At 47.4% G+C, this 14,686-nt stretch overlaps 1 protein-coding gene across 8 annotated transcripts in view; it reads right to left on the bottom strand.

The window, feature by feature from the left end:
• Positions 1-553: 553 nt before the first annotated feature.
• STIM1 (stromal interaction molecule 1) overlaps positions 554-14,686 on the bottom strand; it is a 190,300-nt gene continuing 176,167 nt past the window's right edge. For 4 of the 8 annotated variants that reach the window (XM_019625642.1, XM_019625643.1, XM_019625645.1 and 1 more), the window contains exons 8-13: positions 11,434-11,601; positions 10,574-10,674; positions 10,038-10,273; positions 8,740-8,832; positions 6,636-7,047; positions 559-2,479 (exon numbers count right to left, since the gene is read on the bottom strand). In XM_019625642.1, coding sequence (XP_019481187.1) covers positions 1,963-2,479; positions 6,636-7,047; positions 8,740-8,832; positions 10,038-10,273; positions 10,574-10,674; positions 11,434-11,601 — 1,527 coding nt within the window. In that variant the 3' untranslated portion in view covers positions 559-1,962. Of the gene's footprint in view, positions 2,480-4,748; positions 4,786-6,635; positions 7,048-8,739; positions 8,833-10,037; positions 10,274-10,573; positions 10,675-11,433; positions 11,602-14,686 lie in introns of all 8 variants that reach the window. The other 4 variants (XM_019625650.1, XM_019625647.1, XM_019625644.1 and 1 more) reach the window with 4 other exon arrangements.

Genomic DNA, 14,686 nt, shown 5'->3' with positions numbered 1-14,686 from the left:
GATGTGCTGTGTTCCCCCCTCCCCCCCCCCCCCAGCTAAGATTGAACACACCACCTTGAGCTGAGCAGCTGCTCAGCTGGTGAGAGCATGTGCTCTTAACAAGGTTGCCTGTTTGACTCCCACATGAGATAATGGGATGCACACCCCCACAACTAGATTGAAAGCAACGACTGGACTTAAGAGCTGAGCGGACTTACAGCTGAGCTTGCGCCCTCCACAACTAAGACTGAAGGACAACAACTTGACTTGGAGCTGATGTGTCCTGGAAAAAAAACACTATTCCCCGACACTGTTCCCTTTCCAATTCTCCAATAAAAAAATCTGGAAAAAAAAAAGTGTCCCAAATATTGCATGGAAGAAAACTATACTAAAAACATTGTTTATCTAAAATTAAATTTAACTGGGCATCCATTTCATCTGGTAACTCTTACCCAGAGAGCTTTTGGGTATGTGTATTAGTTCCATTTTCCCTTGGCAGGGCAGAAATAGTCTTCCTCATCCTGTCTGCTATGCCACAGATTGCACAGACAACACAATGAGAGTCAATGCCAGCAGAGGTTAAAATCTCCTACATGCTTTATTGGACTTCAAAGAGTCTTATGAAATAACACAGAAAAACCCATGTGAGGGTGTCCAGGAAGTACAAGGCAGTCTGCAGCCTCGCCCCCTCCTAAGACCAGCCCCAAATGCCCCCACCCCAGGCCCAAAATAGGATCCCAGAGTAAAGGCATGTCAGGGAGTGGGGCAGAGTAAAAATACCTTTACAGCCATAGCAAAAACAGGTAAAGGAGCGTTGTTTAGAGGGTGGGAAGGGTGGGGGGAAGTGGTCACACCGCCACCTTCACCTACACCATCTTCCTTAGCCACCCCCTTCCCTAAACTGGCTGTGTCCTTTTTGAGCCTCTGGCCCAGCCTATGCAGTAACATGAAAATGGGGTCTGACAAGGGGAGTATGTGGTGCAGGCACTTGGGAAATTCAGTCAGGAGATTTTTTTTTTTCTCAATTTTAAACTGTCTTTTGGTTCAAATGCAACATCCTGCCCAACAACTCCAGGGCCCACTAGAGCCCTGTACCATGACTGAGACTCCCATGGTCAGGGGAGCTGATTGTCCTGAGCCTCGGGAGTACTGATGCTTAGGGAGCATTTGGGCAGCACCTGTTTTAGACAAACCCTCCTGCAGTATGGGGGAGCAGGGATAAGAGAGAGGCAGGTATGGGTGAGAAGAGAGAAAAGGTGACTGCCTTGTAGCCCACAACTCTGGCATCTACTCATCCAACTAAGAGAAGTCTCTCCCGATCTATCCCCTAGCCTGGCCTCTCTTTGAAACTCTCTAGTAGTTTGTTCTCTGAGAATTGATTTCAGTCCCCCATGGACCCCTGGAGGCCTGAGTGAGCTCCAGGCCAAGATTCCCTCTGGCCCACCACACTCCCAAAGAACAAACCTCAAATTTTAGGCCCTATGACCCAGTTTGGAGCAAACAGAGCTATTGTAGGTGGGGTGGAACAGATCTGAGGCACAGGTGTCAGTAGTTACTCCTATTTTCCCCCCGTAGCTGCTAGGGGAAGTTGGGGTATGGTGGGAGGGAGGAACCTGAAAGCAGGAGACAGAGAAAAACAAGAAACCAAACCTCAAAACTGGGACAGCAGAGACAGAAGCTGGACCCCAGAGGTGGAGCTGGTAGCTGAGGGGACAGCAACTAAGACATGCACTGAAGTGGAAAGGGAGTGACAGCAGCAGCCTGTGGATGGGAGGGAGGCAGGGTAGGCAGGCCATGGTGGTCAGTTAATAAATAATGTTGAAGGACCCAAGGATGAGGGGGGCAGGTATGTACAGTGCCCAGGCCCTTGGGCCAACCCCTCCCATGCCCCATTCTAGGGGCCAGGTTTCTTGGAAGGCAGGGAAGGGGAGGCAGAAGACCAGGGAAGGACAAGCTGTCCCACCACTGCCACCCTTATCCTGCCTACTTCTTAAGAGGTTTCTTAAAGAGTTTGATGGGAAACTTCTTCCGGCCTGGGCTGGAGTCTGTCTCCTCACCAATGGAGCCATTATCCTCCTCAGCCACGCCCTTCTTGCCAGCCAGTTGGGGAATGCGTGTATTTCGGCTGGCCTGCAGGGCTCGGCTGTCCCCAACTGGAGATGGCGTATCTGGGTCTGGGGAACTGGGGCTGTGAGAACGGGAAGAATCCAAAGGTGGAGAGCCACCAGGTGGGGCTGAGGGGCTCAGCTCCATCAGGCTGTGGGTCTTGTCCAGCCCATGGTTCAGCGCCAGCAGGGCCTTCTTGGCCAGGGCGGGGCTGTCAGGCAGTTTCTCCACCAGAGACCCCGGGTGGACCCCCTCAATCAGCCGGTTGCTGCCGTTGGAAGTCATGGCATTGAGAGCGTCATCTGCAGCACGGACCATCTGAGGAGGCTTAGGGGCTGTACGCTGGCGGTCACTCATATGGAGGGAGGACTCCGAATCGGAATGGGTCAAATCCCTGCAAGACAGGTCAGAGAAGAAGAAAGGGACATATACAGGACAGGTAGACAGGGGGAAGTTAAAGAGGAAAGAGAGATAACATGAAAAGATAGGACACAGTAGGAAAGTGGGGGCGGAGAGAAGGGCAGGAAAGATAAAACAGGATGAACAGGCAGGTGAGAAAGAAGAATAAGAAACAGAAGGAAGATGAGTAAGCCATAAGTACAGGATGAGAGAGGAGGTGGGAAAAGGGAATGGGGATAGATTGGAGAAAAGAGAATAAAGTTGGGAAGAAAAGCAAAAGGAGAAGCAGGTGGAAATAATAAGGACCAGGGGGAGAGAAAAAAAAAAGAAAGGGAAGAGTGATGGGGACAGAAGAGACAGACAACAAGCAAAAACAAATGTCATTATACAATCATGTCAGGCAAAGGGCTTTCTAACGCCTGGGCCACACCCCTGATTAAAAGCCAGGCCCTACACTGGGGCAACAATAGGCTTCAATCCCATGGGCATCTTCCTCGATAACTTCTCTGCCTTCCCATAGCTGGCTGGATTTCTTAGGACCCAACCCCAAGCTAACACAAAACCCACCTCTTGCTCTGAATCACCACTTCCCATGCCTTCCTCCCCCACTTACTCCTGTCACACCCTTGGACACATCCAGTCTGGGTCAGGCCCTAAGAAACAGGGCACATGCAGTAAGTGGGCCTGACCCAGGCTGGGGAGGAGATGGTTAGAACAGCCTTGCAAACAATCCTTCACCCACCCCAAAAGGCCAGGATGCTGCCTCTTTCAACCATCTTGCAGGATTCAAAGTGGGTCATACAGAAGTGTTTCAAAGTTAAAATCAAAGTCAGCTAGCAGCAGGAAGGGTGGGGTCCTTTTCAGTTAGAGCTCTGCTGACAGGGAGAATGGAGGAAGTGCAGAAAGACAGGATGTTGGCCTCTAAGGAGCAGTGGGTTCAGAAGAGCTGCACACTGGACGTCATAAGGTCTGATTCAATTTCCATCTCCGCCTGAGGCTTGGACAAGTCATCTAACCTTGCTGGTCCTCAATTTTGGGCCAAATGATAATACCAATTCAATTATCTTGCAAAACCGTTGTTGGCAAAGCACTTGGAAATGTAGAAAGTGTTGTTGGAATGAAGATGATGAGGCCAGTCAAGCTGGAAGACCCATTATGTGGGCCAGTCACAAGAGGCTTCTTTGCAAGGCTGAGTTATGGGGACGTGGCACTGCATACTGGACATGCACACACAGAGGCTAGTCTGAAAAGTTGAGACCCTTTTAGGGGCTGGCTATTCCTAAGGCGGCCATGGACCAATCCAGATGCTACCCTGCCTGCCTTTACAGACAGAAGGGTAGATATAAGGGTCCCCTGCCAATCCCTTAACCTTCCTTCTGCTTTCCCAGAGGCCTAAGAACCCACAGTAGAGGCAGAGGAGAGGACTAAGGCAAATGCTTAAACATCCAAGTCAGGAAGCCAAAGGGAAAGAGTCGGAAATGCGACAGGAGAGCACCACAGGACCTGGAAAGAAGGAGGCTGTGGGTCAAAAATTAGGGCGTGCACCAGACCTAAAACAGGCAAAAAAAAAAAAAAAAAGTGGGAGGTTGGCTCACAGCTATTATAGGTTTAACTCTCAGTAGGAAACAATGAACTAAGTAGCCACCCCATGGGTCAGTACCTTCCTGGAGACTGGATAGCAGAGAACAATTCCCTCTGCAACTCCCATTCTACAACTACTGTGTCAGACACACACTCTAGTATTTACCAATATTTGGCCTCAAATTTGGTTTCCTAATATCTGATGCTGTCCTTCCTTCTGCCTAAACATGCCCTTGTTTCTCTAAGCCCCAAGATGATCCTCTCTCCATATCCTGCCTTTTCCACACACATATGAACCACCAAGCACGGTGCCAAGGAAGTTCTGAGGAGCAACTACACTGGGAAAGGGCGTCCTCTAGGCTGAGAAGGTGAAGATTCTAAGAGCCAACCTTCCCAATGCCAAGGAAGAGAGGTCAAAGGGTAGGGGCCCTCCCAGACTCACTCCACCAGGCCCACAGCCCCATGTGGTTGTGTTTCCCATCCTCTTATGCGTTCCTCATCAACTAAAAGCTGCGGCTCCCAAAGCAAGAAAATAACCTGGGAGGAAGCCTGGGTAGATGTAGGAGGGAAAAGGCCCACTGAGGCAAGCTCACCTTCCCTCCCTGAATCTTTGAGAAAATTCAGGCCAGGGGTGTCCCTCCCCAAAGGCTGGCTGCCTTGGGCTCCCACCCCAAGCTACTAACCTTACTAGAGAGCCTGTTTCCCTTTAGAGACGATCCTCTGGTGCGTGGTGCAAAAGAAAATTAGGTAGTGAACAGGCCAGGTGGATGCAGGTACCTCCCCACCCTCCCCCCGCACTGGCCTCAGCTTGGGCCTTGGAGCATGAGAGTCACAGCATCTCCTAGTGCCCCCAAACCAACTCAGTCCTCACCATCGGTATTGGGAGGGGCGATCTCCTTGCCTAGGCTTTTGGATGAAAATGAGGATGAGAATGAAGATGAGCAGCTCTGCTGGGTGATAACACTAGTAAAGGCAGTTCCTTTGTGGAAGAAAAAGGAATGTCCTCAAGGATAACTATCCAGAGGCTCAAGGGGCAGAGCTAGAGAGACTGGTATCCAGAGTGAGGCAGGAGCAAAAGGAAGCAACAGAGTAAGCAGGCTGCAGCCTGGAGGCCAGGACTGTGCCGTGGTCACAACTTCAGAGATGAGCGGTCCTTCCAGAGGAGAAGGACAAGCTTCCTTGCCTGGAAGCTTGTTCCAGGCAAGGTCAAGGCTACTGTCTCTGACCCGAGCCTATCATCTTGAGCTACCAACAAGAAAAGTCCCTATACCTGCCAGACCAAGCTGTGGGAGAAAGCCAGTTCCTACACAGCTCACTTATTGAGAACCTGTGGAAGGACAAAAATATCAAACAGAGCATCCTGGAATGGAAAGCCAAGTTCTAATCGATGCTCTGCTCCTAATTAGCTGTGGGACCTGGGGAAAACTACTTCACTTTTCAGAGCCTTAACTTCCTACACTGAAAGTGTGTATTTTAATGCCTGTCCCACCTAAAAACTTTTCTTATCCCAAACTCCTAAACCTGTTTCCCCTCTTCTGTTTCCTAATTCCATGAAGGGAACTACATCCATTCAGTCACCCAAGCTAGAAACCTGGGTGTCATCCTAGACTCCTCCCCTCTTCTTCACCCCTCATAGCCAGTTACCAAATTAATCCTTCCCTTTCGATCCGAAAACCTTGTTATCTCCCCTAGTGGTCTACTGTAGAGACTTCCAAATTCCTCTCATCTCTCCCTTCTTTTATACAGACCATTAACATGTTATTTCTAAACTGCAAATCTGACCAATTCGCTTCCTTGCAGAAACTCTTTTGCAGTTCTCCATCTCCTAAAGGGTAACGGCCAAAGCCCCTAGCCATTCAGAGCCCTTCATCATTCTAGACTCATCTGCTACCCCTTCGCACCGACACATACAAGTATCCAATGTCCTAACCACAGATATATCAGATTCTCTTGAACCTCCATTCCTCTACACATAATGTTTCCTCAGCCTAGAATATACATTCTCCTTTCCTGTACACAGGATGTTAGCACCAATATCATCTCTTTTGTGAAGTGTTCCACGCAAGTACACACTGTTAGTCACTTCCTCCTCAACACCCCCATAGCACTCAGCAAATTGTTCCATAATTATTTATGTACCTTCCTCACACCAGACTGTAATTCTTGATGGCTGGGGCTGTATCTTATCATCTGTGAACCCCCATGCCCAGCAGAGCCTGGCACAGAGTAGGTATCAATAAATCTTTGTTGAAGAAATAAAGGAAATGAGGACTCCACTGAGATAACAGATTTGAAAGTGCATAGTTTAGGCAAAAGTGCTATGGGACCATGAGGGAGGGGGGTTACTCATTTTTAGAGTCAGCAAACCCCAAACAGAGAAGGAAAGAAAGGTGTGGGGAGTTAGGCTGCCCTTAAGAAGGAGTCCCAGGGCTGGGAAAGGACAGGACAAGGAAAAGATGCCCCATTGCACACACCCCCACAGCTGACCAAGCAGCAGCCAGCAGGCAGAGGCCAAGGTAAAGGCAGCAGAAAGGGAAGGAAGAAAGAAACAGAAGAGAGATAGCTGATACCCCAAGCTCTCTGAATGCCCAGGCATCACAGCGGTGCTGTCAGAAGGGGATGGGTCAGGGGAGGGCTCCATCTGGAGAAAATAGGAAGTGCTGTGGTGGTAATAAACAGGGTGGACATGGACGGTGGTGATGGAGGAGGAGGAGGAGTTGGTGGTGGTGGTGGTGGTGGCAGTGGTGGTGGTGGTGGTGCTGGTGGTAGAGGAGCAGGAAGAAGGAGAAGCAGAGGCAGATGGAGAGCTGGTCCCGTGGCCTTCAGAACTGAAAGACTGTCCAGATGAAAGGCTGCGCATTCGCCGCAGAGATACCCGGCTTGTCAAGAAGTGGCCAGCCTCGCCCTCTACCAACCTCTGAGATCCCAGGCCATGCTGTGGCTCCGTCAGGCGCTGCCGGACATTGCTCTGCAGGCTGGGGGCTGCAAGGAGAGTGAAGACAGTGTGAGGAAAGGACAGCCTACTTTGGGATGGCAGGCAAGCAAATTTGCCCATGGAGAAATACTTGCTGGAGACCACGCTGGGCCTTTGGTGCCCAATCTGAAGAATGGGGCACCTCCTCCCAAAAACCTCCCACCAGGGGTCCTGAAATGAAGGGGAAATTGAAGATGAGGTGCCCAGGTCAGTTTTAGTGGCAATTTCAATAGAATGAGACCTAGGGCCAACATTACTACAAAGGGAGATGGCAAGGCAGTTAGTGGGAGGGCACAGGCAGGGTAGGGTTGGGTAGGGCTTTGGGGCAAGGTTCGGGAGAGCACTAAGAACCAGCCATTTTAGAAAGCCAGCCTCAGGAAATAATGCACCGCTTAGACAAGGATTTCTATAGAAACATATTCAGTACATCATCATTAATAATTGCATGAAAACAAACATAAAAGTGGAACAATGGGAAAAAGATAATATATCCAGTTGCTGGAAGGCTATATAGCTATTAAAAATGCTGTTTACGAAAAGATTTTAAAACCAAAGGAAAATTCCTATTAAAATATCCAGCGAAAACAAAAGGATACAAAATTGTGTGTAAAAGGAATACCTTGACCTATGAAATACAAGACTAGAGTTTGAAACCAGGCCTTGTAGCTGTGACCCTGAGCAATTCACTGTCCTGTTTTAATGCCTAATTTATAAAATCCTGCAAGGTTGTCATGAGGCTTCAAGACAATGTATTTAAAGTACCTGACACAGTTCGTGGCACTCAATAAAGGATAGTGGTTATCATTATCTTGACCCCATAAAATATTATTTTAAAATTTCACAGACAGAAGACTGAAAAAAAAGGTGCTCAAATATGGTGGGACTATGGACATCTTTATGCTCATATTTACTCTTCTTACTTCCCAAATTTTCTCTAATTAGCATGTAAACATCAAAGAACCAGCTCTTGGAACAATGCTACAAAGCAGGCTCTTGGAAGACGATGGCCACCATACCCAGTTAACGGCTACGTGGGAACCAGGTAACTGAGGAATGTGCTAGAACATGACCCCAGGGCTCATCCCAAGCCCCAGCTAAAAACAGAATTCACACCTTTGTTTTTCCTCCTCTACCCTGATAGATGGGCCTCCCTGCCTTCTCCCTAAAAATGGGAGAAAGGGCCAGAGTAGATGGGTGGCAGAAGCCTTGAATAGGCCACCAGGGAGAGAGCACAGCTCCACGGTGATGGAGAGCCGGGGAGGCAGGGCTTCTATGGCGGGTGGCTTTCAAGGCATGAAAGCAGGGTGGAAGAGGAAGAGGAAGCATGGAATAGGGAGGAGGAAAGGGAGAGAGAAGGGGAAAACGGAGAAACACAAACAAGGGAAAAGAGGGAGAGGATCTTTCCTTCCCTCTCTCCATCCCAGCCGGCTGGAAGAGCGGCTACCAGGACATCTGTCTAGCTGGGCTGAGAGAAGAAGCCCAAGCCTTCCATCACCATGGGTGTCCTCTCTCCAGTCCTCAGCTGAGCAGGCTGATTCCTCTCACCCCCGAACCCTTCCCTGCAGTTAGTGAGGGCGTGCTGAGGGAACAGAGGGAGCAGGCAAGGGAGTGAGGCAGGCAGGAGAAGGGGCCCGTGTGGAGGAGTGTTGGTTTAGTCCCAAAAGTTGGAAAAACAAAAGCCCCAAAGGGGCTCCTCAAACCCGGGTATTTCCAGAGGGACTGATCATCCGAGCCGGCAGATGCTGAGCAGAGCGAGCGGTCACTGAACCTACGCCCCATCAGCCAGGCAGCATCTAGGGTCCAACAGCCAGGCCAAAAGGAGAAGAGAATCTGATTTACAGAGGGCTTCAGCCTGCCCACTAATGGGATAAGGGAAGGACCCAGGGGCAAGAGGTGGGTAGCTCAGAGCTAATGAAGGTCCCTCCCGACCCAGAGAACACAGGAGCTTTTAGATCCATGTCAGGATCAAGCTCTGCTTGCCAGTGATCTTAACCTTGTTGGACCTTTGAGCAAAAAGCCCTGATAAGAGATGGACCAGGGAGACAGAGAGGCTTGGCCAGAGGCAAAATATTGAAGAAATTTACAAATTAATCTTGTCTGGAGCTGGAATCTAGCCTGATTAAAGAATCTGGCTTTCCAAAAGTGAGCCCCTAACTCAGCCCCAGCTTTTTGCCATCCCTTCTGCACCCATGGGATATGAGCCCAGGACAACAGCTTTGCCATTAGACTCTAGTCTATTTATCTAATATAGCCTCTGATCCAGAGAAAACCTCATCAGGGCCAGTAAGGGCTAAGTCCCTTCATTCACTGAAGAATTGCCACAGTGTTGTCTCTTTCGACTCTGCTCTACTCAGCTCTTATCATTCACAGGGGAGACAAGGGAAAGGGAAGATCCAGGACAGAGGGTGGGGAGGTCCAAGAGTTCAGGTGGAAAACCAGACATGCTTGTGCGGGAGACGCCTCCTGGTTAAGAACATCTTTCTGGCTTGGAGTTTTTAGGGCTATATCACTTCAAGGGACTATTGCTTCCTGGGGTCTCACATAAAAAGCCAGAGAAAGAGACATCATTCCATTCACCTACTTTAGCAATTAAGAACAAAGAATATAAAATGAAAACAAATAAAAACAATAAAATGAATCAAATGAGTCAAAATAAATGCCATTTTTTACATCACGAACCACTAGGGAGATTATTTTCATAAAGGTAGACGAGGGACAGGGTGGGGGGGTAAATGAAAGGATTTTAAAAAAAACAGAGTGAAGGGAGGCACACTTAACACAACAGACCCAGAAGGGCAGACAGAGCACATCACAAGGAAAACCACTGGAAGGACAACTATAAAGGAACATCCTGACGCAAATTGTGCTTTGTTGTTCAAGGTCGTGAGTTGAACTTGGTATCTGCCCCATATGCTGTTTAAGTACGGCAGTGGCCAATGACTTTTCAACCCACGCATCAAAGGTTCCTTCCCTCGTCCCCACCCAAGAGGTCACCTACACTGCATGGACAAGGGTGACACAATCTCCTCATCCATGTCATCCACGTCGTCAGTCATGATGAAGTGGGCAGGGTTGGGTCGCGTACTGCCCATCCAGCTGGGATCTATGTTGAGGGCAGCCACCAGTGAGTGGATGCCAGGGTTATTGACAATCTGGAAGCCACAGAGGATCTCAATCTGCTGCCAACGGTGCAGACGCTCCCGCAGTGCTGCTGTCACCTCACTCAGAGCTTGCCTGAGGACAAATGAAAAAGAATTGCAGGCATGGGCTGGGTGTGTGCCCCATCAAGCACGAGGCCTCTTAAAGGAGCATATGGGAGCATTGGGAGGAGCATTGGGAGGATATGTGTAAATAAAAAACACAAATAAAATGTAAACTTAAGAACAAGGTGGGAGCTGAATAAGGGCTGGGGCAGGAGACCACCGCTGTCCCTCTACCAGTGAAAAAGTAAAATTGGGGTTGGCGGCCCTGTACACCCTCAAACTCTAAGGATGGAATGGACTTTGCCAGAGCTGGGCTGCAGGTGCTACTTACTTAGCTGTTAAGATTTTGTGATCTACATCATCCAGGGAAGAGCTGTGGGCCACGTGGAAGGTGCCAAAGAGTGTGTTTCTCTTCTTTTTTATCTTCTCAGCCTGCAAAGATGAGGCCCTCAGCTTAAAAAGAGCAGGGATTAGAGGTTGGGAAAAATGAGGAATGCCTTTCTGTGGCAGGGTCCCCCTCCTCCTAGCACAGCTTAGGCTGCACAAGAAAAAGGAAGAGAAGATGGGGAAAAGGAAAGGAAGGCAAGGAGAGGGAAAACAGTAGGGAAAGAAAGAAAATAGAGGAAACAAGAGAAGCAAAGGATCCCCTGACAGTACCCTAGCCCCAGCAGGATTCTGCCACCATGGCAGCCTAGGGCTGGCAGAGCCTTCTCTCTACCTGCCTCCACTTGCTGTATCTTTCCCAGAAGGCAGGTGGGAAACCCCCACACCCTCATTCCCTGCTCCAGAAGCTTGAGGACATTGTCAGGAGCTATATATCGTGTTTCCCCAAAAATAAGACCGGGTCTTCTATTAATTTTTGCTTCAATAATCTACATCTATTCATTTATTCATGTACAAAAATCTTTATTTATTCAAACAGTCATGTCTGGCTGATGAGCTTAACCGGGGCTTATGTTTGGGGTATAGCTTATATTACAAGCATTCTGAAAAATCATGCTAGGGCTTATTTTCTGGTTAGGTCTTATTTTCAGGGAAACATGGTATTATGAAAAGAAACAGAGCCCAGCACCAGGATATCTCTTTGTCCAACAGGAGGGGCTAGGGAGCGGTAGAAAGGAGGAAGAAGGGCAAGTGAGAGGGAGGGAGGCAAAGAGGGGAAGAGGCGCGCAGCAGGAGGGCACAGCTCACCCCCTCCTTGGCCACCAGCAGCTGCTTCTCGGCATTTTGCTTCTTGATGTTGTAGTACTGCACCTCCACCTCATGCGTCAGCTGCAGCCACTTCTGAAGGGCCTCTGGAGCATACCACGAGCTGTGTGACTCCAGTTCCTTCTCTGCTTTCCTCAAGGCCTCCCGAACCTGTGCAGCCAAGAGGATGTGAGTGCACTTACTACTGCCATCACCCTCTCCAATACCTCTGAATGATACTTCAGAATTCAGAGTTCTTCTCTGCTATCTTACGTGAGCTTTACAACTCTCCCAAGAGGGAGAAAGGGCCAGGGTTAGTCTCTGTATTTTATATACAAGGAAGCAAACTCAGAAAAGGAAAGAATCTACTCAAGGTCACACAGAAAATACAGTAGTCCCCCTTATTCATGAGGGTAAGTTCTTAGACCCCCAGTGGATGCCTGAAACCGTGGCTAATACTAAACCCTATATACACTATACCTTGTTTATTGCACTGCACTTTATTGCACGTCACAGATTTTTTTTTGTTTTTTTTTTATAAATTGAAAGTAAGACACTCTATCAGCAAAAAGATTATAACTGGGTTTATTGCAATAATTGCTTTCTTATGGTGGTCTGGAACTGAACCTGCAATATCTCCAAGGCATGCCTGTATATACGTACATTTTATGGCTTCTCTTTGGCATATCCAAATTGCCAGCATCACCACTTTTGCACTTTGGGGCCATTATTAAGTAAAATAAGGGTTACTTGAACACAAGTACTATGATACAGTAACAGTTCATCTGATGACTGAGATGGGCACTAGATGACTAACCACCGTGGTTATACTGGACAAAGGGATGATTCACATCCTGGTGGGACAGAGCAGAACAGCGTGAGATGTCATCAAGCTACTCAGAATAGCACACAATTTAAAACTTAGAAATTGTTCTATCTGAAAATTTCCATTTCATATTTTTGGACTACAGTTGACAGCAGATAACTGAAACCATAGAAAGCAAAACCTCAGGTGAGGGGAGACTACTGTAATTTCAACCAGAAATCAAATTGGGATTTTTTTTTTTTCCCTGCCAGACTAGAGAGCACTCTTTTCCCACCCACAAGCTGCCTCTCCCGGTCATGTGGCCAATCTCAGCAATCTTCCCTGCTCTCTTGAGGCACCAGTCAGCTCAGTGAATCATCTTTCTTCTGATAGTTGGAGTCTGTGCTTGGACGTCAAGCCATAACAATGTGGCAGAAAAAGCACTTGACTGGGAATCTGGAAATTTGGTTCTGGCCCCCCATCTGTCATTCAACCAGCTGGTGACCCTGTGGTTCCTACAGTAGATCTCGGTTTACTGTGAGGAAAGGCTTTCTTGATCTCAGGAGAGAGGGAACTCTCCATCATGAGAGACATGTGAAGAGCGCATGCCAGAGAGATCTTAGAAATAATTGCTACTCCAGAAGAGGACTGGCCTGAATGCTCTCCAAAGTCTTCGCTAGCCTAGAGACTTTGCTTATAACTCTCCCATCGAGCAGGGCAGGTAGGCTTTGAAGGGCATTCTCCAGTGCCCTTGAGAAGACAAGAAGCATGCTGATACTTAACATGGGCATTGCTAACAGAAGCCAAGACATAAAAGGACCAATGTGTAAGCAGAAATCTCCTCACTGACTTCTCAGCAAGGATCATACAGTGAAGCAGACAGTCACAAAGCACTCAAGTGAGAAAGATGTGAAAGTACATACAGACAGTACGTGCTCTGGATTCCTTGCTATCTCACTCAGGTTACGAGTGTAAGCGATTCCCAACTCCCCCATCTGGACACTGACCTTCGGCTGGTCAGAATCCCAGAAAAAAGGGATTGAGAGCCGTTTCATTATGCCCAAATTTAGCCAATGGGCCAAGTCCTCTCCACAGCCTGAGACAGACTGGGAAGGCCTTAGCTAAGGACAGAACACTTTTATTCCTTAGAGAGCCAATAAGAGGGCCAATCTTCACTTGGTTTTTGTCCCCTGAAAAAGAAACTATAAAACGACCCACTCCTGGCTTTTTAAATTTAAAATGAAGAACAGATACCTTAAAGTCTAATACATCAAGTCTGAAATGTATGACCAAGTTCTACATGAACAGTTAAAGGGATGGAATAAGCTAAGAAGGGGACAATGGAGAGAGAAGAGAAAAAAGAGAACAAATAGAGGGAAGTGTGATAATTGGGAAGACACACAAAAGGGCTAGCCTAACAGGCTCCAAAACTGCTTAATCAGAGAAATAATTACAAAATAGGGAACAGCAAATAGGAAGATGGGAGGCAAAGACAGACACATCTTACACACACAAGTAACAAATGCCTGAAGGAGAAGAAGACAACAGATAAGGACTGGGGCAAGTCAGAGTTCACTGGTCCCATTGTTCTACTCTATGGCTATGGTTCTCAGCTTTGTCATACACTGGAATCACCTGGGGAACTTGAAAAATGCTCCTATCTGGACCCTAACCCAGATTCTGATTTCATTGATCTGGAGTGTTGGCTTGAGCATCAAACAAATTATAATGCTTTCCAAGTGAAAGGGATTAGAAAGTACAAATTAGCAGTCACAATACTGCCACGGGGATATGAAATACAGTTTGGGGAAAATAATCAATAATGTTGTAAAGATTTTGTAGGGTGTCAGATGGGCACTTGTCTTATTAGGGAGGCTGCTTCATGGACTGTGTAGGTGCCTGTACCACTGCGCTGTACACCTGAAGCTGAAGCTGAATAATACTGAATGTCAACTATAATCAAATACATACAGAAGGTGCCCAAAAAATGTATACACATTTTAAGAAAGGAAAACTATTAAAATTGTAATATTCAATATTTACCGATAACAAAAGATGAATACAAGTCACGTTTGACTTCTGCAATTACAAGAGGTGCTCAAAGTGGTTACCATCAGCATCCAGGCACTTCTGATTATGGCAAACTACTGCTTGAGCAACGTTGACCAAAGTGTCTGTTTATATACATTTTTGGGGGTACCCCTGGTATATATATATTCACAGGATGTGGAGTACAGCATAGGGAATAGAGTCACTGGAATTATAACAGCTATATATGATGTTAGAGAGGTAGTAAATTGGGGATGGTGGTTATCATTTTATGAGGGGTGTAAATGTCTAACTATTACATTGTTTTGTATACCTGAAACCAATCATAAAAAAATTTAAAAAGATTTATACACCCAAAAAAATAAAATAAAATAAAATGCAGCAAAGTTAATAACGACTGGT

This window comes from Hipposideros armiger, unplaced genomic scaffold (assembly GCF_001890085.2).
Source record: "Hipposideros armiger isolate ML-2016 unplaced genomic scaffold, ASM189008v1 scaffold_635, whole genome shotgun sequence".
Classification (NCBI taxonomy): domain Eukaryota; kingdom Metazoa; phylum Chordata; class Mammalia; order Chiroptera; family Hipposideridae; genus Hipposideros; species Hipposideros armiger.
The sequence above is the reverse complement of the archived record's forward strand: the minus strand, read 5'-3'. Positions and strand labels throughout refer to the sequence as shown.